Source organism: Dendropsophus ebraccatus, chromosome 12, assembly GCF_027789765.1.
Source record: "Dendropsophus ebraccatus isolate aDenEbr1 chromosome 12, aDenEbr1.pat, whole genome shotgun sequence".
NCBI classification, from domain to species: domain Eukaryota; kingdom Metazoa; phylum Chordata; class Amphibia; order Anura; family Hylidae; genus Dendropsophus; species Dendropsophus ebraccatus.
The window spans coordinates 93197723-93220989 of record NC_091465.1 but is presented as its reverse complement, the minus strand read 5'-3'; the positions used below and the strand labels follow the sequence as shown (position 1 = coordinate 93220989).

General features: G+C 50.7%; 1 protein-coding gene across 1 annotated transcript in view; it reads left to right on the top strand.

Annotated features, from left to right (window-relative positions):
* Nucleotides 1–22891, top strand: part of FXYD3 (FXYD domain containing ion transport regulator 3) — a 39503-nt gene extending 16612 nt beyond the window's left edge. Inside the window, exons 3-9 of the mRNA XM_069948284.1 lie at nucleotides 4070–4131; nucleotides 4330–4368; nucleotides 11596–11616; nucleotides 11710–11784; nucleotides 17660–17696; nucleotides 20684–20724; nucleotides 22724–22891. Coding sequence (XP_069804385.1) covers nucleotides 4092–4131; nucleotides 4330–4368; nucleotides 11596–11616; nucleotides 11710–11784; nucleotides 17660–17696; nucleotides 20684–20724; nucleotides 22724–22743 — 273 coding nt within the window. The 5' untranslated portion in view covers nucleotides 4070–4091 and the 3' untranslated portion in view covers nucleotides 22744–22891. The remainder of the gene's footprint in view (nucleotides 1–4069; nucleotides 4132–4329; nucleotides 4369–11595; nucleotides 11617–11709; nucleotides 11785–17659; nucleotides 17697–20683; nucleotides 20725–22723) is intronic.
* Nucleotides 22892–23267: the final 376 nt, after the last annotated feature.

The following is a 23267-nucleotide window of genomic DNA, read 5'->3' as shown; positions in this document are numbered from 1 at the left end:
CCAGGCCTGGAGGCAGTTGGCATATGTGCTGCCACTTTACCATCACCTCATCCGTGTGACTGCAAACCTTTGTTTTGGGTCATTTATAGAAAATATTGAGGCTGTCCCTTAAGAACCAAGTAGATAAATAACAGGTCAGGCAATTCATTACCTGGAGGATATGGCACCCAATGTAATTCATTACCTGGAGGATATGGCACCCAATGTAATTCATTACCTGGAGGATATGGCACCCAATGTAATTCATTACCTGGAGGATATAGCGCCCTATGTAATTCATTACCTGGAGGATATGGCACCCAATGTAATTCATTACCTGGAGGATATGGCACCCAATGTAATTAGTTGCCTGGAGGATATGGCACCCAATGTAATTAGTTACCTGGAGGATATGGCACCCAATGTAATTAGTTACCTGGAGGATATGGCGCCCTATGTAATTAGTTACATGGAGGATATGGCGCCCTATGTAATTAGTTACCTAGCTAACATGTAATGTGGTTGGGGGCTATGAACCCCCCCTTAGTCAATACAGGCTGCAACTGCACAAAATTTTCCATTGGTTTAATTTTTTTTGTTTTTGTTTTTCTGGGGGGTGGGGGGGAGAGGAGGATGAAGCCTGTAACCTGCTGATATGTCCTATAGAGAAGGGGAGCTGAGGATGAAGCATGTAACCTGCTGATATGTCCTATAGAGGGGGGGGGGGGGGGGAGGGGAGCTGAGGATGAAGCATCTAACCTGCTGATATGTCCTATAGAGGGGGGGGGAGGGGAGCTGAGGATGAAGCATCTAACCTGCTGATATGTCGTATAGAGGGGGGGAGGAGGATGAAGCATGTAACCTGCTGATATGTCCTATAGAGGAGGGAGCTGAGGATGAAGCATGTAACCTGCGGATATGTCCTATAGAGGGGGGGGGGCTGAGGATGAAGCATGTAACCTGCTGATATGTCCTATAGAGGGGGGGGGGGAGGAGGATGAAGCATGTAACCTGCTGATATGTCCTATAGAGGGGGGGGGGGCTGAGGATGAAGCATGTAACCTGCTGATATGTCCTATAGAGGGGGGGAGGGGAGCTGAGGATGAAGCATGTAACCTGCTGATATGTCCTATAGAGGGGGGGGGGGGAGCTGAGGATGAAGCATGTAACCTGCTGATATGTCCTATAGAGGGGGGGGGGCTGAGGATGAAGCATGTAACCTGCTGATATGTCCTATAGAGGAGGGGGGAGGGGAGCTGAGGATGAAGCATGTAACCTGCTGATATGTCCTATAGAGGGGGGGGGGAGCTGAGGATGAGGCATGTAACCTGCTGATATGTCCTATAGAGGGGGGGGGGCTGAGGATGAAGCATGTAACCTGCTGATATGTCCTATAGAGGAGGGGGGAGGGGAGCTGAGGATGAAGCATCTAACCTGCTGATATGTCGTATAGAGGGGGGGGGGAGGGGAGCTGAGGATGAAGCATCTAACCTGCTGATATGTCGTATAGAGGGGGGGAGGAGGATGAAGCATGTAACCTGCTGATATGTCCTATAGAGGAGGGAGCTGAGGATGAAGCATGTAACCTGCGGATATGTCCTACAGAGCACAGGAAGCTGAGGATGAAGCATGTAACCTGCTGATATGTCCTATAGAGGGGGGGGGAGGAGGATGAAACATGTAACCTGCTGATATGTCCTATAGAGGGGGGGGGCTGAGGATGAAGCATGTAACCTGCTGATATGTCCTATAGAGAGGGGGAGCTGAGGAAGAAGCATGTAACCTGAGGATATGTCCTATAGAGGGGGGGGGGGGGCTGAGGATGAAGCATGTAACCTGCGGATATGTCCTATAGAGTGGGGGCTGAGGATGAAGCATGTAACCTGCTGATATGTCCTATAGAGGGGGGGGAGCTGAGGATGAAGCATGTAACCTGCTGATATGTCCTATAGAGGGGGGAGCTGAGGATGAAGCATGTAACCTGCTGATATGTCCTATAGAGGGGGGGGGGGGCTGAGGATGAAGCATGTAACCTGCGGAAATGTCCTATAGAGGGGGGGAGGGGAGCTGAGGATGAAGCCTGTAACCTGCTGATATGTCCTATAGAGGGGGGGAGGGGAGCTGAGGATGAAGCATGTAACCTGCTGATATGTCCTATAGAGAGGGGGGGAGGGGAGCTGAGGATGAAGCATGTAACCTGCTGATATGTCCTATAGAGGGGGGGAGGGGAGCTGAGGATGAAGCATGTAACCTGCTGATATGTCCTATAGAGGGGGGGGAGCTGAGGATGAAGCATGTAACCTGCTGATATGTCCTATAGAGGGGGGGAGCTGAGGATGAAGCATGTAACCTGCTGATATGTCCTATAGAGCACGGGGAGCTGAGGATGAAGCATGTAACCTGCTGATATGTCCTATAGAGGGGGGGCTGAGGATGAAGCATGTAACCTGCTGATATGTCCTATAGAGGGGGGGGGAGCTGAGGATGAAGCATGTAACCTGCTGATATGTCCTATAGAGGGGGGGGGGGAGCTGAGGATGAAGCATGTAACCTGCTGATATGTCCTATAGAGCATGCGGAGCTGAGGATGAAGCATGTAACCTGCTGATATGTCCTATAGAGGGGGGGGAGCTGAGGATGAAGCCTGTACCCTGCTGATATGTCCTATAGAGGGGGGAGCTGAGGATGAAGCCTGTAACCTGCTGATATGTCCTATAGAGGGGGGGGGGAGCTGAGGATGAAGCATGTAACCTGCTGATATGTTCTATAGAGGGGGGGGGGGGAGCTGAGGATGAAGCATGTAACCTGCTGATATGTCCTACAGAGCACGGGGGGCTGAGGATGAAGCATGTAACCTGCTGATATGTCCTATAGAGCACGGGGAGCTGAGGATGAAGCATGTAACCTGCTGATATGTCCTATAGAGGGGGGAGCTGAGGATGAAGCATGTAACCTGCTATGTCCTATAGATACCCCCCCCCCCCCCCCCCCCCCCCCCAGGGGTTTTGGTACTGGGGGCTCACACACAGATCCCCAGGGGTTTGGGGTATTAGTGGTCGCCCCCTCCTCATAGTGACACACTGGGGGCTCACACACAGATCCCCAGGGGTTTGGGGTATTAGTGGTCGCCCCCTCCTCATACTGATACATTGGGGGCTCACACACAGATCCCCAGGGGTTTGGGGTATTAGCGGTGGTCGCCCCCTCCTCATAGTGATACACTGGGGCTCACACACAGATCCCCAGGGGTTTGGGGTATTAGCGGTGGTCGCCCCCTCCTCATAGTGATACACTGGGGGCTCACACACAGATCCCCAGGGGTTTGGGGTATTAGTGGTCGCCCCCTCCTCATAGTGATACATTGGGGGCTCACACACAGATCCCCAGGGGTTTGGGGTATTAGTGGTCGCCCCTCTTCATAGTGATACGCTGGGGGCTCACACACAGATCCCCAGGGGTTTGGGGTATTAGTGGTCGCCCCTCCTCATAGTGATACACTGGGGGCTCACACACAGATCCCCAGGGGTTTGGGGTATTAGCGGTGGTCGCCCCCTCCTCATAGTGATACACTGGGGGCTCACACACAGATCCCCAGGGGTTTGGGGTATTAGCGGTGGTCTCCCCCTCCTCATAGTGATACACTGGGGCTCACACACAGATCCCCAGGGGTTTGGGGTATTAGCGGTGGTCGCCCCTCCTCATAGTGATACACTGGGGCTCACACACAGATCCCCAGGGGTTTGGGGTATTAGCGGTGGTCGCCCCTCCTCATAGTGATACACTGGGGGCTCACACACAGATCCCCAGGGGTTTGGGGTATTAGTGGTCGCCCCCTCCTCATAGTGATACATTGGGGCTCACACACAGATCCCCAGGGGTTTGGGGTATTAGTGGTCGCCCCCTCCTCATAGTGATACATTGGGGCTCACACACAGATCCCCAGGGGTTTGGGGTATTAGCGGTGGTCGCCCCCTCCTCATAGTGATACACTGGGGGCTCACACACAATCCCCAGGGGTTTGGGTCACTTGCGGTGGCCGGCCCGCTTGGCTCCTCCATGCCGCCTCTTACTTCTGCCTCTTGCCCCGCAGGCCGGACTCTTCCCATCTGAAGATGCAGGACGTCCGTGTGACTTTGTTTCTGATGCTGACATGTAAGTAAACTGAACCTGATGGGCTCCATTTAAAGGGGGGGGGGGGGGGCTCCTCTCATCCACTCGGTACAGACCAGTGTGTTGTCATTATGAGACGTCACGTGGATGAGGCAATGTCTGTGGCAGAGCAGCGCGGCCGCAGGGCGTCTCATCCTGTTTTTCCAGATTCTTCTCTCATCTCTTGTATCTCTTTTTCAGCTCTGCCTCTTCTCCTGGCGACCCCGGGAGCTCCAGCAGGTCAGTGTCAGGGGTGACAGATTGTTCCTGTGTTATTGTATCACCCTCAGGGGCCGCCATATTGTAGAATCCATTCATGACTATGGTGGTGCTGTGATGGGCCGCTCATGTACCAGGCCAGGTCTGTAGAGCCCATGGCCGCCTTGTGCCTCATTGCTTCATCCGGCCTCTTACACTGAGGCACGAGGCGGCCATTACCTCCACAGATTGCCGCCATATCCCCGCTACACCTCCTGACTAAATCTGCAAACTGCTGGGTGAGTGGAAAGTGCCCCCTATGGGCTGCCTGTGGCTGGCACATCCCACTGGACTACTACACCCATTGGAGACATTTCTTTACATTGGATAATCCTATGGTTTTATGGATATCCGTGGGCAGCCCCCAGGCCCTCACCCCATAGGACCCCAGTACAGTAAGTGGTCATAGCGGGGGTCCTGGTGTATAATACACGTACGTGTGTGTGTATATAATGTATAGTGTGTGTATGTGTAATATATATACACACACTATACATTATATATACACATACACACTGTACAATATATATACATACACACACACTAGGGAAGCTGCCTCACAAAATCCACAGTAATAACTGGTAGACCCCCTACTCCATCTATACAGTACAGGTATACAGGACCCCCTACTCCATCTATACAGTACATGTATATACAGGGCCCCCTACTCCATCTATACAGTACATGTATATACAGGGCCCCCTACTCCATCTATACAGTACATGTATATACAGGGCCCCCTACTCCATCTATACAGTACATGTATATACAGGGCCCCCTACTCCATCTATACAGTACATGTATATACAGGGCCCCCTACTCCATCTATACAGTACATGTATATACAGGGCCCCCTACTCCATCTATACAGTACATGTATATACAGGGCCCCCTACTCCATCTATACAGTACAGGTATATACAGGGCCCCCTACTCCATCTATACAGTACAGGTATATACAGGGCCCCCTACTCCATCTATACAGTACAGGTATATACAGGGCCCCCTACTCCATCTATACAGTACAGGTATATACAGGGCCCCCTACTCCATCTATACAGTACAGGTATATACAGGGCCCCCTACTCCATCTATACAGTACAGGTATATACAGGGCCCCCTACTCCATCTATACAGTACAGGTATATACAGGGCCCCCTACTCCATCTATACAGTACAGGTATATACAGGGCCCCCTACTCCATCTATACAGTACAGGTATATACAGGGCCCCCTACTCCATCTATACAGTACATGTATATACAGGACCCCCTACTCCATCTATACAGTACATGTATATACAGGACCCCCTACTCCATCTATACAGTACATGTATATACAGGACCCCCTACTCCATCTATACAGTACATGTATATACAGGACCCCCTACTCCATCTATACAGTACATGTATATACAGGACCCCCTACTCCATCTATACAGTACATGTATATACAGGACCCCCTACTCCATCTATACAGTACATGTATATACAGGGCACAACAGATTACCAAACTGTGACTGGGTAACACCGCCACACCAGACCTGACCAATACTACCATACTGTGACTGGGTAACACTGCTATACCACACCTGACCAATACCGCCATACTGTGACTGGATATACAGGACCCCCTACTCCATCTATACAGTACATGTATATACAGGACCCCCTACTCCATCTATACAGTACATGTATATACAGGACCCCCTACTCCATCTATACAGTACATGTATATACAGGACCCCCTACTCCATCTATACAGTACATGTATATACAGGACCCCCTACTCCATCTATACAGTACATGTATATACAGGGCACAACAGATTACCAAACTGTGACTGGGTAACACCGCCACACCAGACCTGACCAATACTACCATACTGTGACTGGGTAACACTGTCATAACACAGCTGACCAATACCACCATACTATGACTGGAAAACACTGCTATACCACACCTGACCAATACCGCCATACTGTGACTGGATAACACCGCCATACCAGACCTGACCAATACCGCCATACTGTGACTGGATAACACCGCCATACCAGACCTGACCAATACCGCCATACTGTGACTGGATAACACCGTCATACCACACCTGACCAATACCGCCATACTGTGACTGGATAACACCGCCATACCAGACATGACCAATACCGCCATACTGTGACTTGATAACACCTCTATACCAGACCTGACCAATACCGCCATACCCCCCTCGAAAAGACACCAGATTTTCTGGCGCGTCTGAAACGGGAGGATACTGCCCCTCTGCAAGGTGCTACCCTACGCACCAGACCATGGGTGCCTAATGGTAAATACGACCCTGCAGGTATACAGGACACTACACGTATACAGGACCCCAAAACTATACACTACAGGTGCACGGGACCTCCACCAACTATATACTTCAGGTATACAGGACCTCCACCAACTATATACTACAGGAACCCAAACTATACACTACAGGTAAACAGGACCCCAAAACTATACACTACAGGTATACAGGAACTCCTTCAACTATATACTTCAGGTATATAGGACCCCAAACTATATACTACAGGTATACAAGACCTCCACCAATTATACACTACAGGTATCCAGGACCCTGAAACTATAAACTACAGGTATACAAGACCTTCACCAACTATACATTACAGGTATACAGCACCAACTATATACTACAGGTATACAGGACCCCCGAACTATACACTATAGGTATACAGCCCCCCCAACTATGCACTACAGATATGCGAGACCCCTAAAAACTATACATTGTGGGTATACAGAACCCCTCCAACTATGCACTACAGGTATACACTAATTCCACTGATTAACTCAGATGAAACAATACCTTTAGCTTGGCCTCCTGTGCACCTTAGAACAAATCTAATTAACACACTGATACTTTATACCTGGCCAGCGCCGGGTACATTTTCTAGTATATATATACACACACACTATACATTATTTATATATATATATATATATATATATATATATATATATATATATATATATATATATATATATATATATATATAATATATTAGTGTGTGTGTGTATATATAATGTATAACCCTATTACATAAGGGTGGTTGGGGAATATGTCAGTAATAGGATACTGGCCCTATTAGATAAGGGGGGTTGGGGAATATGTCAGTCATAAAGCACTGGCCCTATTAGATAAGGGTGATCAGAGAGATATATTAGTAATACAGCACTGGCCCTATTAGATAAGGGTGGTCGGGGAGATATATCAGTAATAAGGCTGTGTGTGTGTGTGTACTATGGCTGCAGCAGGCTGTGTGTGTGTGTGCGCTATGGCTGCAGCAGGCTGTGTGTGCTATGGCTGCAGTAGGCTGTGTGTGTGCTATGGCTGCAGTAGGCTGTGTGTGTGCTATGGCTGCAGTAGGCTGTGTGTGTGCTATGGCTGCAGTAGGCTGTGTGTGTGCTATGGCTGCAGTAGGCTGTGTGTGTGTGTGTGTGCGCGTGCGCTATGGCTGCAGTAGGCTGTGTGTGTGTGTGTGAGAGAGAGAGATAAAGAGGAAGAAATTAGGTATTCTAGGCAGTGAAAAATCCAGGGGGGACAGGGGTGGTTGGTTCATAATAAAGAAGTCCTATTTACCTGTCCGCTGTGCCCCCACAGTTCAATGTGCAATGCACTCCCAATCCTGTGGTGTGAGGCGAGGCACAGCTGTAGTCACTGACTGGCTGAGCGGGTAGTTCCTGTGGGTCCATGATGATTCAGGGGTGCGGACACTGAAAGAGCTGATAAATCTGGGCCTATGGCTGACCTCTCTATCACTGTGTGTGACCCCCTCTATATTACTGCTATCTGGCATTGTTAGTGTTTCTGTGTGTATGATGAATATTAGTTATAAACATAAAAGATGTCAGCAGGAAAGACCACCTGCTCCATCTAGTCTAGTTGTGAGTAGTTCAGGACATGGAGGCTGGAGACTGGCTGCACACACAGGACAAGCTGCTTTATATCTTTCCTCATACCCTCAAAAGTCGTCCCAGGATAATGTAGGACAGGGGTCCCCAAACTACGGCCCGTGGGTCTCAATGATGGTGGAGAGGTGGACAGGCATAAGGGGGGGCCGAGGGGACTGTAAGGTGAAGCTTACTGTAGTAGAGTTAAATCCAGAATACAGTTCAAACTCCTCACCCATAAAGCTCTTCACAACTCTGCCCCTCCATGCACCTCCTCCCTCATCTCCACAACTCTGCCCTCCATACATCTCCTCCCTCATCTCCACAACTCTGCCCTCCCCCATACATCTCCTCCCTCATCTCCACAACTCTGCCCTCCCCCATACATCTCCTCCCTCATCTCCACAACTCTGCCCTCCCCCATACATCTCCTCCCTCATCTCCACAACTCTGCCCTCCCCCATACATCTCCTCCCTCATCTCCACAACTCTGCCCTCCATACATCTCCTCCCTCATCTCCTCATCTCCACAACTCTGCCCTCCATACATCTCCTCATCTCCACAACTCTGCCCCTCCATGCACCTCCTCCCTCATCTTCACAACTCTGCCCCTCCATGCACCTCCTCCCTCATCTTCACAACTCTGCCCCTCCATGCACCTCCTCCCTCATCTTCACAACTCTGCCCCTCCATGCACCTCCTCCCTCATCTTCACAACTCTGCCCCTCCATGCACCTCCTCCCTCATCTTCACAACTCTGCCCCTCCATGCACCTCCTCCCTCATCTCCACAACTCTGCCCTCCATACATCTCCTCCCTCATCTCCACAACTCTGCCCTCCATACATCTCCTCCCTCATCTCCACAACTCTGCCCTCCCCCATACATCTCCTCCCTCATCTCCACAACTCTGCCCTCCCCCATACATCTCCTCCCTCATCTCCACAACTCTGCCCTCCCCCATACATCTCCTCCCTCATCTCCACAACTCTGCCCTCCCCCATACATCTCCTCCCTCATCTCCACAACTCTGCCCTCCCCCATACATCTCCTCCCTCATCTCCACAACTCTGCCCTCCCCCATACATCTCCTCCCTCATCTCCACAACTCTGCCCTCCATACATCTCCTCCCTCATCTCCACAACTCTGCCCTCCATACATCTCCTCATCTCCACAACTCTGCCCTCCATACATCTCCTCCCTCATCTCCACAACTCTGCTCCTCCCTCATCTCCACAACTCTGCTCCTCCCTCATCTCCACAACTCTGCCCCCCCATACATCTCCTCCCTCATCTCCACAACTCTGCCCTCCATACATCTCCTCCCTCATCTCCACAACTCTGCCCTCCCCCATACATCTCCTCCCTCATCTCCACAACTCTGCCCTCCATACATCTCCTCATCTCCACAACTCTGCCCTCCATACATCTCCTCCCTCATCTCCACAACTCTGCCCTCCATACATCTCCTCATCTCCACAACTCTGCCCCCCATACATCTCCTCATCTCCACAACTCTGCCCTCCATACATCTCCTCCCCCATCTCCACAACTCTGCCCCCCATACATCTCCTCCCTCATCTCCACAACTCTGCCCTCCATACATCTCATCTCCACAACTCTGCCCTCCCCCATACATCTCCTCCCTCATCTCCACAACTCTGCCCTCCATACATCTCCTCATCTCCACAACTCTGCCCCCCATACATCTCCTCATCTCCACAACTCTGCCCTCCATACATCTCCTCATCTCCACAGCTCTACCCTCCATACATCTCCTCCCTCCTCTCCACAACTCTGCCCTCCCCATACATCTCCTCCCTCATCTCCAGAACTCTGCCCTCCCCCATACATCTCCTCCCTCATCTCCACAACTCTGCCCTCCCCCATACATCTCCTCCCTCATCTCCACAACTCTGCCCTCCATACATCTCCTCCCTCATCTCCACAACTCTGCCCTCCATACATCTCCTCCCTCATCTCCACAACTCTGCCCTCCATACATCTCCTCATCTCCACAACTCTGCCCTCCATACATCTCCTCCCTCATCTCCACAACTCTGCCCCTCCATACATCTCCTCCCTCATCTCCACAACTCTGCCCCCCCATACATCTCCTCCCTCATCTCCACAACTCTGCCCTCCATACATCTCCTCCCTCATCTCCACAACTCTGCCCTCCCCCATACATCTCCTCCCTCATCTCCACAACTCTGCCCTCCATACATCTCCTCATCTCCACAACTCTGCCCTCCATACATCTCCTCCCTCATCTCCACAACTCTGCCCCCCATACATCTCCTCATCTCCACAACTCTGCCCCCCATACATCTCCTCATCTCCACAACTCTGCCCTCCATACATCTCCTCCCCCATCTCCACAACTCTGCCCCCCATACATCTCCTCCCTCATCTCCACAACTCTGCCCTCCATACATCTCATCTCCACAACTCTGCCCTCCCCCATACATCTCCTCCCTCATCTCCACAACTCTGCCCTCCATACATCTCCTCATCTCCACAACTCTGCCCTCCATACATCTCCTCCCTCATCTCCACAACTCTGCCCTCCATACATCTCCTCATCTCCACAACTCTGCCCCCCATACATCTCCTCATCTCCACAACTCTGCCCTCCATACATCTCCTCATCTCCACAGCTCTACCCTCCATACATCTCCTCCCTCCTCTCCACAACTCTGCCCTCCCCATACATCTCCTCCCTCATCTCCAGAACTCTGCCCTCCCCCATACATCTCCTCCCTCATCTCCACAACCCTGCCCTCCATACATCTCCTCCCTCATCTCCACAACTCTGCCCTCCCCCATACATCTCCTCCCTCATCTCCACAACTCTGCCCCTCCATACATCTCCTCCCTCATCTCCACAACTCTGCCCTCCATACATCTCCTCCCTCATCTCCACAACTCTGCCCCCCATACATCTCCTCCCTCATCTCCACAACTCTGCCCCCCATACATCTCCTCATCTCCACAACTCTGCCCCCCCATGCATCTCCTCCCCCATCTCCACCTACCATCCTCCCCTTGCTCTACGCTCTGCTAATGACCGTACACTAACATCTTCCATAGTCAGAACCTCTCCCTTTGGCCTCCATGACTTCCCTCCGCCCCCAGTCCTCCTTGTCTTGTACGCTCTTGTGTCCCCTCCCACTCTAATAATATTTATTATTTATTATTACTTATTATTATTCGGATTGATTTGTAGATCATTAATGTGACTCTTTCTCTTGATTTTAGAGAGAAACCCCTTTGTGTACGGTAAGTCTTTGGTCCTCTTCTCCGGGGGGGGGGGGGGGGGGGGGCGGAGCTGCGCTCATCATACTTCATCCTATGATTGTTGTGTTTGTTCAGATTACGAGTCTCTGAAGATTGCGGGGCTGATCGTGGCTGGAGTGCTGTGTGCCATGGGAATCATCATACTTATAAGTGAGTTCTGAAATGGAACGGCGCCCCACTTCTCTGTAGGATCCTTTTGGTACCGCAGCTCAACCCAATTCACTGCTGTGGAAATGAGCTGCAATACCAGACCCAAGCAGCAGAGAGGTGCAGCGCTGTGGGAAAGTGGAGGGGGTTCTCGTTCTGGAGCCTTTAGGTAACTCCACTGACACGTGGCTGGAGCGCATGGATGAGAATGAAGGCAAATTTCTCACCTTGATCCTTGGTGCCATTTATGTCTACTTTGTAGTTTCATTAGATATGTAAATGAGGGGCGGGGGTTCCAGCCTCTGCACCAATCCGCTCCTTCTAATGAATATTCATCTTACTCTGCAGCCTGGTATTAGGAGGGTGGGGTGGATTGATAGTCCCGCCCCCAGTGCACCAAACTGCTTGAACCCATAAGTTCATGACTCGAAGTTGACTTTTGGTGCGTGGTGATTGGCTACAGTGTTTATTATAACTTAAAATCACAAAAGGGTAGCAACGAATAACGAAGTGGCGGCCACTCATCATTCAAGTGCTGCGATTATTCGGATAACGCCAACATAAGTTCACAGGCAGATATGCAGAGTGCGTCCCGTTTGAGGCTACGGCCGTTTCACGTTTACACGCTTCCACTGGCTTTGTGGTACTACGTGGTGTTTAAACGCGAAATGGCCGTAGCCTTGATGGGGCGCACTCTGCATATCTGCCTGTGAACCTATGTTGGTGTTATCCGAATAAACGCAGCACTTGAATGATGATTCGCCGCCTCTGTTATTCGTTGCTACCCTTATGAATCTTCTGCCTGGCTGAGCACCAGCAGGAGTGCGATTATCTACGGCACATTCTCAGCATTGCGAATATGCCGCACCAGCGATTAAGCCACCACATGCGCGGAGAGGCAGGGCCTAGCTGCTATTTTTCTCTTTTTCACAAAACCAACTACCACGAGTTGCCTGAGGGTGTCCTACATTGTGGTAGGAGAGCTGTCGTATATGTGGTGTCCCAGCACAGGGTACTGTTCCTTGGCACCTGAGTAAGTAGGTTCACACGAGTGGGAGTTGGTGCCACTGTACTATTGTGTTTTCCCCACTAGGTGTCACTGCTGAAGGTTACCTAACAGTTCTGTGCAGGACAGATATCCCTCTTCTTAAAAATATGAACTAATGCGGAAGGCTAGCGCAAAGGGATGAGGGCCGGGGGAATAGTGGTGCAGCCACAAGCGTCGGGCAAGCACATGGGGCAAGAATGGCTTGTGCTGAGGGGCAGCCAGGATTGTGCTCATCCAGCCTCCCTGGCTTCATTGGCCAGTTAAGCGGGGGACGGGTACACCGCTTTTGAAGCCGGAGCAGAAGGAGCAGGCTGTCCAATGGAAAGCCGACAACTCTTTCAGTCATCTGTCCACCACCCAGTCGTCCTCACAGTCCACTCTTGTCGATTACTAAGAGTACTGATTACTAAGAGTACTGGAGCATCCGCCATGTTGGGGCGATGTGAGTGATGATGACAAGACACAGCTGCCAGCAAGTGAGGCTCTTGGTATATTCAGTGTGCAAAAGGAGGAGCAGAGTGGAGGAGCTGGCAGATAACAAAGTGAGTGACCCAACCTGGCCAGGTGTCATGTCTAGTGGGGAAAGCAGTGAAGAGGTGGAGGCATGCGCAGCTCTACAAAAGGCAGGAAGAGGCAGTGGGGTGGCCAGAGGCAGAGGACAGTCCATACAGCCAAGGCAGGCCAGAGCCAGCAGGGCTGCAGCTCTTCCCTGTAGCAGACCCTCTTGCCAAGTTCCCCCATTGAGGGCTTGTTCCTCCTTGGTGTGAAGGTATTTTAATGTGTGCGCGGATGATAAATTGAGCGCTGTCTGCGCTGAGTAGGGGTTCTGAAAAGAGCAACTTGACCACCAGTGACATGCGGCAGCACTTGGAAGGCAAGCATTGGACTGAGTGGGAGAGAGCCAACAGCCACCAACCTGCGCCAGTCGGTGCTGCCACTGTCTCTTCCATTTTGTGTGCTACCACTGCAGTCCAGTTCACCAGCCAGGATGCCTGCACACCTGTCTCTGCAGCGGCCGCTTTGCCTTTCTCTGCTCCTTCCCCTTCGCCTGTGTCCGCTTCTTTGCCTGCACCATCATCCGCCTCATCCCATCAGTTGTCCATTTCCCAGCCATTCGATTGCCGCCGGAAGTACGCCTCAACTCACCCACATGCGCAAGCCTTAAACTGCCCCATCTCCAAACTGCGGGCCCTGGAGATGTTGCCATTCAGGCTTGTTGTAACGCAAGCCTTCCGCGACCTGATGCCAGCAACCGCACCACGCATTCCGTCTCTAGCCATCACTACTTTTCCCGGTGTGCCACTTTGCAACAGCACATGTCCTGTAACATCAGGTGGGCGCAAAGGTCCACTTAACCACCGACACGTGGGCAAGCGACGCTACATCTCCCTGACTGCACACTGGGGCAATGTTGTAGAGGCAATGACTGGGTCGCACCCTGGGATGGCCTACTTGTTCCCGCCGCCCAGGATTCTGGTCCCTGGGTCTGTCAGGGTTGCCGCTACTTTGTTTGACAGCTCGGACAACCCCTCCTCCTCATGCGCTGTAACATCGCCCTCAGCCGCTAGCTGGAAGCTCTGCAGCACTGGCGTGGGGAGATGTCAACAGGCCATGCTAAGGCTCATCAGCTTGGCTGAGAAGAAGCACAGCGCCTCAGAGGTGCTGCACGCCATATTGCCTCTCTTTGTCTCTCTCCGCTGCAGCTAAAACCAACTATGGTCGTGTTTTCATAATGGCCATAACCTGGTAGCAACTCTGGAGCTTGGCGAACTTCCACATGTACCATGCCTGGCACACGTTTTTAATTTGGTGGTACAAAGTTTTTCTTAAAACGTACCCAATCTCCCTGAGCTACTGGTGAAAGTGCAACGCTTATGCACCCACTTTCGTAAGTCAACTAGCCGCTGCTAGCCTCCAAAAACTGCAGCAGCGCTTACATTTACCTTCTCACCGGCTGCTGTGTGAGATCAGCATGCGCTGGAATTCAATGTTCTGTATGTTGTCCTGGGTTGTGAACAGCAGAGAGCCTTGATGGAGTACCAGCTCCAAAACCCTGTGTGCCTCCCCACTCAGCTTCTGCAGTTCGCTAACCATGAGTGGCGATGGATGGCTGACATATGTGAGGTGTTACGCATATTTGAGGAGTCCACCAAGAGGGTCAGCTGTGATGACGCCATAGTCAGCCTAACGATCCCACACCCCCACCTGCGCGCTAAGAGAATCCCTCATCACTATAAGGGTGCGTACAGAGAACACCGGGATGGGAGGAGGCGTAATGGAGCTCGACATTCAGATAACACTCGGCTTTTCAGTAGCAATCGCAGGAGGAAGAGGAGGACAAGGAGTATGCTGTTGAAGAGGAGGAAAGGCTGTCTGCTATACAGGAGAGGGTAGCACTCTTGTTGGGTCTGTTCCATTGGTTCAGCAAGGATAGGGCGAAGAGGAGGAGATGGAATCATTCTTCTGGTGGGGGCAGCGAAGTCATGTCTGTTCAGAGTCTGGCACACATGGCAGACTTCATGTCGGGCTGCTTTTCCCAGTACAAACGCATTGTCCACATAATGGAGAGCCAAAGATACTGGATCTTTGCAATCCTTGACCCCCAGTATACGGATAACCTCTCCACCATTCCAGTTGAGGAGAGAAGCAATAGGTTGGCGGAATACCAAAGGGAACTGCTGCAGAACATGATTGAAATCTTCCCACCTAACATCGCCAGTGGCGAGTTCTTCCCAGAGTCTGAGAACATCCAGCAGGTCCACAGCCATCAGGGGAACACTCTCCAAGGTGTGGGACATTTTCATGGCAGCCCCTCGAGAAACTTCCACCACTGCAGGGTCGGTAGTGAGCAGGAGGGACAAGTATCGGCGGGTGTTGGAGGGGTACCTGGCCGACCATAACTTTGTCCTCCCCGATCCCTATGTGCCCTACACTTATTGGGTCTCCAAGCTGGACACGTGGATGGAACTGTCCCTCCATGCCTCGGAGGTGCTGGCCTGTCCTGACGCCATCGCTCTATTAGAGAGGGTATTCAGTGCAGCTGGTGGAATTATCAAGCATAAGCGCAGCCGCCTGTCAACGGACAGTGCTGACAGGCTGACGCTTATCAAAATGGACAGCCATTGGATTGACTAGGAGTTTGCTTCTCCACTGGTGGAAAGCAGCAAAACATGAAGTGCCATGTCTGCTGAAGCTCCTTTCCTCCTCTTACTCAACAAAATGGGCCATTTTTAAAAAATTCTTTAAAGGCGGGACTACAATAGACACACGTTTTTTAGAGGGCTCATCTCAAGGGTCATCGATAGAATTTTTTCCGGGGCTCACCTCTAGGGCCTAAAAATTGTTTGCTGGGCTCAACTCTAGGACCTAAAAAATAATGTTTGGGCTCACCTCCACTATGTTCTCCTCTGTTATTACTGTGTGGACCTCCACCATGTTCTCCTGTTATTACTCTCTATGGACCTCCACTATGTTCTCCTCTGTTATTACTGTGTGGACCTCCACCATGTTCTGTTATTACTCTCTATGGACCTCCACTATGTTCTCCTCTGTTAATACTGTGTGGACCTCCACCATGTTCTCCTGTTATTACTCTCTATGGACCTCCACTATGTTCTCCTCTGTTATTACTGTATGGACCTCCACTATGTTCTCCTCTGTTATTATTCTGTGTGGACCTCCACCATGTTGTCCTCTGTTATTACTCTCTATGGACCTCCACTATGTTCTCCTCTGTTATTATTCTGTATGGACTTCCACCATGTTGTCCTCTGTTATTACTCTCTATGGACCTCCACTATGTTCTCCTCTGTTATTATTCTGTATGGACTTCCACCATGTTGTCCTCTGTTATTACTCTCTATGGACCTCCACTATGTTCTCCTCTGTTATTATTCTGTGTGGACCTCCACCATGTTGTCCTCTGTTATTACTCTGTATGGACTTCCACCATGTTCTCCTGTTATTACTCTCTATGGACCTCCACCATGTTCTGTTATTTCTCTGTATGGACCTCCACCATGTTGTCCTCTGTTATTACTCTGTGTGGACCTCCACCATGTTCTGTTATTACTCTCTATGGACCTTCACCATGTTGTCCTCTGTTATTACTCTGTGTGGACCTCCACCATGTTCTCCTCTGTTATTACTCTGTGTGGACCTCCACTATGTTCTCCTCTGTTATTACTCTGTGTGGACCTCCACCATGTTCTCCTGTGTTATCACTCTGTATCAACCTCCACCATGTTCTGTTATTACTCTCTATGGACCTCCACCATGTTCTGTTATTTCTCTGTATGGACCTCCACCATGTTGTCCTCTGTTATTACTCTGTGTGGACCTCCACCATGTTCTGTTATTACTCTCTATGGACCTCCACCATGTTGTCCTCTGTTATTACTCTGTGTGGACCTCCACCATGTTCTGTTGTTACTCTCTATGGACCTCCACCATGTTGTCCTCTGTTATTACTCTGTGTGGACCTCCACCATGTTGTCCTCTGTTATTACTCTGTGTGGACCTCCACCATGTTGTCCTCTGTTATTACTCTGTGTGGACCTCCACCATGTTCTGTTATTACTCTGTGCCAGTAACATTGTGCTGCAGTATGGGGAGGTTTATAGGATGGAGCTGAGTTACCATAGGGGGCAGATCAAACAATGATGACTAAGCTGGAGAGCAGATGGTCATCCATGGAGGCCGGTGACCCCGCTGTGGCTTGTTATGAGAATAAACATAGTCACTTCCCTCACAGGCTGCTCTTCTCCTCTTTCCCGTCAGGCTTCACTTTCATCTCCTTGGACTCATCCTTCAATTCTTTTCTTCTTTCAGGTGGAAAATGCCGATGTAAATTCAACCAGAAGAAGGAGTAAGTCTTGATGTTTCTGGTGCAGGGGTGGCGGGTGGCATGCTGGATCATCCACACCTTACCCTGGCCCTGTGGCATGCTGGATCATCCACACCTTACCCTGGCCCTGTGGCATGCTGGATCATCCACACCTTACCCTGGCCCTGTGGCATGCTGGGACATCCACACCTTACCCCCCCAGGCCTGTGGTCTCTAAATTGGGTCTGATGCAAATGTGATCCACAAGCAGCAATCAGGATCAGGACAGATTGCATGCTGGGATATTAGTGTGGTGCCCTCTCCTCCATAGGATGTTACAGGGCTATTAACTTTAGTTGTCATCAATGAACCCTGCACTAGAGCAAATGGCTCCTTAGAACCCAGCATAGGTGGCCGTATACATTACATAGATATAGGGGGATGGATGGATGGATGGACGCTCGGGTCACAGGAGCAGCCGTATACATTACATAGATATAGGGGGATGGACGCTCAGGTCACAGGAGCAGCCGTATACATTACATAGATATAGGGGGATGGACGCTCAGGTCACAGGAGCAGCCGTATACATTACATAGATATAGGGGGATGGACGCTCAGGTCACAGGAGCAGCCGTATACATTACATAGATATAGGGGGATGGACGCTCAGGTCACAGGAGCAGCCGTATACATTACATAGATATAGGGGGATGGACGCTCAGGTCACAGGAGAAGCCGTATACATTACATAGATATAGGGGGATGGACGCTCAGGTCACAGGAGCAGCCGTATACATTACATAGATATAGGGGGATGGACGCTCAGGTCACAGGAGCAGCCGTATACATTACATAGATATAGGGGGATGGACGCTCGGGTCACAGGAGCAGCCGTATACATTACATAGATATATGGGGATGGACGCTCGGGTCACAGGAGCAGCCGTATACATTACATAGATATAGGGGGATGGATGGACACTCGGGTCACAGGAGCAGCCGTATACATTACATAGATATAGGGGGATGGATGGACACTCGGGTCACAGGAGCAGCCGTATACATTACATAGATATAGGGGGATGGACGCTCGGGTCACAGGAGCAGCCGTATACATTACATAGATATAGGGGGATGGACACTCAGGTCACAGGAGCAGCCGTATACATTACATAGATATAGGGGGATGGATGGACACTCGGGTCACAGGAGCAGCCGTATACATTACATAGATATATGGGGATGGACGCTCAGGTCACAGGAGCAGCCGTATACATTACATAGATATAGGGGGATGGACGCTTAGGTCACAGGAGCAGCCGTATACATTACATAGATATAGGGGGATGGACGCTCAGGTCACAGGAGCAGCCGTATACATTACATAGATATAGGGGGATGGACACTCAGGTCACAGGAGCAGCCGTATACATTACATAGATATAGGGGGATGGACGCTCAGGTCACAGGAGCAGCCGTATACATCTACCCACAATCTGCCCCTTACGGCCAGGGGTGATTCTAGCCTCTCTGCTGCCCGAGGCGAACTATAGAATGACGCCCCCCCCCCCCCCCCGTCAATCCGCCCACATTATAATCCACTACTGCCCCCCCCACTGCTGTCCCCAATAAACTTAATGTTTGGTCCCTTTCTGCACAGAGGATGTCAGGAGAGAAGGGGGCTGACTTTATAGGAGAGGTCCCAGCAGCACAGAGGATGTCAGGAGAGAAGGGGGCTGACTTTATAGGAGAGGTCCCAGCAGCACAGAGGATGTCAGGAGAGGAGGGGGCTGATCTTATAGGGGAGGTCACAGCAGCACAGAGGAGGTCAGGAGAGGAGGGGGCTAATCCTATAGGAGAGGTCCCAGCAGCACAGAGGATGTCAGGAGATGACGGTGCTAATCCTATAGGAGAGGTCCCAGCAGCACAGAGGATGTCAGGAGAGGAGGGGGCTGATCTTTTAGGAGATGGTCCCCCTCCCCCCCTTATACATGGTCCCCCTCCCTTATAGATGGTCCCCCTCTTCCCTCTCCCCCTCCCTTATAGATGGTCCCCCTCTTTCCCCCCTCCCTTATAGATGGTCCCCCTCTTTCCCCCCTCCCTTATAGATGGTCCCCTTCCCCCCCCCCCCCCCCTATAGATGGTCCCCCTCTTCCCTCTCCCCCTCCCTTATAGATGGTCCCCCCCCCTTATAGATCGTCCCCCTCCCTTATAGATGGTCCCCCTCTTTCCCCCCTCCCTTATAGATGGTCCCCCCTCTCCCCCCCCCCCCCCCCCCCCCCCCCCCCCCCCCTGCACAGCAGATAAAACAAAAAACAGCACACAACTAACCTGCCCTCCGTTCCCCCGTCGAGCCTCTCTGGTCTGGTCCCGGCTGATGTGCGGCTGCCCGGGGTGTCCCGTCCTGTCCCCGGCAGCGCGCGCATCACAGATCTCCCCATGCGCCTGCGGCTGTGACTTCCGGCGCACGGGGAGCTCTCTGATGCGCGCGCTGCCGGGGACAGGACGGGACACCTCCGGCAGCCGCACATCAGCCGGGGGACTAAGGCTGCATTCCCACGTTCCGTCATCCTGACGGATCACGGACGTGGAATGCATGTACTGGAGCCCCCCCGCCCCCGGGCAGTATCTGTAATGAGATGCTGTGAGCGGGGGGGACTGTATTCATAAGCGCCGCGCTGTAGTAACAGCACGGTGCGGCTGATTTAGTACAGCGCTTATGAATACAGTCTCCCCCGCTCCCAGCATCTCATTACAGATACTGCCCGGGGGCGGGGGGGCTCCAGTACATGGTACAGTCAGTGGCGGATTATAATGTGGGCGGCCGCCGAACCGCTCATATTATAATCTGCCACTGAATGCCGCCCCCATGGTGACAGCTAGTGGCGCCGCCTGAGGCAGACGATTCAGGTCACCTCATGATTGCGGCACCCCTGCTTACGGCCACCATGATCCTATGTGTTTGCCCCCTCGCTCCTCATGCTTTGGGCACCTGACCCTTTGGTTATACTGTTCTTTTCTTGCAGGCACCGGAGCCGCTCCCAGGACCCCCAGCTTATTACCCCAGGTACTCATCCATGTCAAATTTCAAAAGGGTCCCCCTATGGAGATCAGTGTCAGCAACTTATAACCCTGAGGAAAAAGAGGTGGAGAAGTAAGGATAGGGATTCCCATCATATATAATATAGTATATACCTGTAGGGATCAGGATACAGGGGGATTCCCATCATATATAATATAGTATATACCTGTAGGGATCAGGATACAGGGGGATTCCCATCATATATAATATAGTATATACCTGTAGGGATCAGGATACAGGGGGGTTCCCATCATATATAATATAGTATATACCTGTAGGGATCAGGATACAGGGGGTAACCCCATCATATATGATATAGTATATACCTGTAGGGATCAGGATACAGGGGGTAACCCCATCATATATAATATAGTATATACCTGTAGGGATCAGGATACAGGGGGATTCCCATCATATATAATATAGTATATACCTGTAGGGATCAGGATACAGGGGGGTAACCCCATCATATATGATATAGTATATACCTGTAGGGATCAGGATACAGGGGGGTAACCCCATCATATATAATATAGTATATACCTGTAGGGATCAGGATACAGGGGGTAACCCCATCATATATAATATAGTATATACCTGTAGGGATCAGGATACAGGGGGGGTAACTCCATCATTTATGATATAGTATATACCTGTAGGGATCAGGATACAGGGGGTAACCCCATCATATATGATATAGTATATACCTGTAGGGATCAGGATACAGGGAGTAACCCCATCATATATAATATAGTATATACCTGTAGGGATCAGGATACAGGGGGATTCCCATCATATATAATATAGTATATACCTGTAGGGATCAGGATACAGGGGGATTCCCATCATATATAATATAGTATATACCTGTAGGGATCAGGATACAGGGGGTAACCCCATCATATATAATATAGTATATACCTGTAGGGATCAGGATACAGGGGGATTCCCATCATATATAATATAGTATATACCTGTAGGGATCAGGATACAGGGGGATTCCCATCATATATAATATAGTATATACCTGTAGGGATCAGGATACAGGGGGATTCCCATCATATATAATATAGTATATACCTGTAGGGATCAGGATACAGGGGGTAACCCCATCATATATAATATAGTATATACCTGTAGGGATCAGGATACAGGGGGATTCCCATCATATATAATATAGTATATACCTGTAGGGATCAGGATACAGGGGTAACCCCATCATATATAATATAGTATATACCTGTAGGGATCAGGATACAGGGGTAACCCCATCATATACAATATAGTATATACCTGTAGGGATCAGGATACAGGGGGATCCCCAGCATATATAATATAGTATATACCTGTAGGGATCAGGATACAGGGGTAACCCCATCATATACAATATAGTATATACCTGTAGGGATCAGGATACAGGGGGTAACTCCATCATATATAATATAGTATATACCTGTAGGGATCAGGATACAGGGGGATCCCCAGCATATATAATATAGTATATACCTGTAGGGATCAGGATACAGGGGGATTCCCATCATATATGATATAGTATATACCTGTAGGGATCAGGATACAGGGGTAACCCCATCATATATGATATAGTATATACCTGTAGGGATCAGGATACAGGGGTAACCCCATCATATATGATATAGTATATACCTGTAGGGATCAGGATACAGGGGTAACCCCATCATATATAATATAGTATATACCTGTAGGGATCAGGATACAGGGGGGTAACTCCATCATATATAATATAGTATATACCTGTAGGGATCAGGATACAGGGGGGTAACTCCATCATATATAATATAGTATATACCTGTAGGGATCAGCAGGTGAGTGCTGTTTGCTGATCGTTGGCTCTCACACTAGGAGATACAGAATAATTCCCATAATGCATTGCAGCCGGCCTGTAGTGGGTGGGGCTTGGTGTCATGTGACCTGGTATGTGATTGTTGTTACATGTATGTTTCAGGGAGCGCCAGTCACTGCTGAGCGGCGGCCGCCATCGCCCCCGGAGGAGTTGTGTAACTTTAGGCCGTAACCTCTCTGCTGCAGATCTCGTCTCATCTTTACTTGTTTTATAAACCGTTTTCTCTAATGTTTTTGGCTGCTGATCCAATAAAGGTTTTGTTTTCTCACAGTCTGAGGCGTCTTTCATGGCGATGGGGGAGGGGGGAACATCCGGAAATACGATGGGGACAGGGGGCCAGATACAGGGGGGACAGGGGGCCAGATACGGCGGGGCCCAGATACAGGGGGCCAGATACAGGGGGGACAGGGGGACAGATACTGCGGGGGCCAGATACGGTGGGGCCCAGATACAGGGGGCCAGATACAGGGGGGGACAGGGGGCCAGATACGGCGGTCACTGGTGGGGACAGGGGGCCAGATACGGCGGGGCCCAGATACAGGGGGCCAGATACGGTGGGGCCCAGATACAGGGGGCCAGATACAGGGGGGGACAGGGGGCCAGATACGGCGGTCACTGGTGGGGACAGGGGGCCAGATACGGCGGG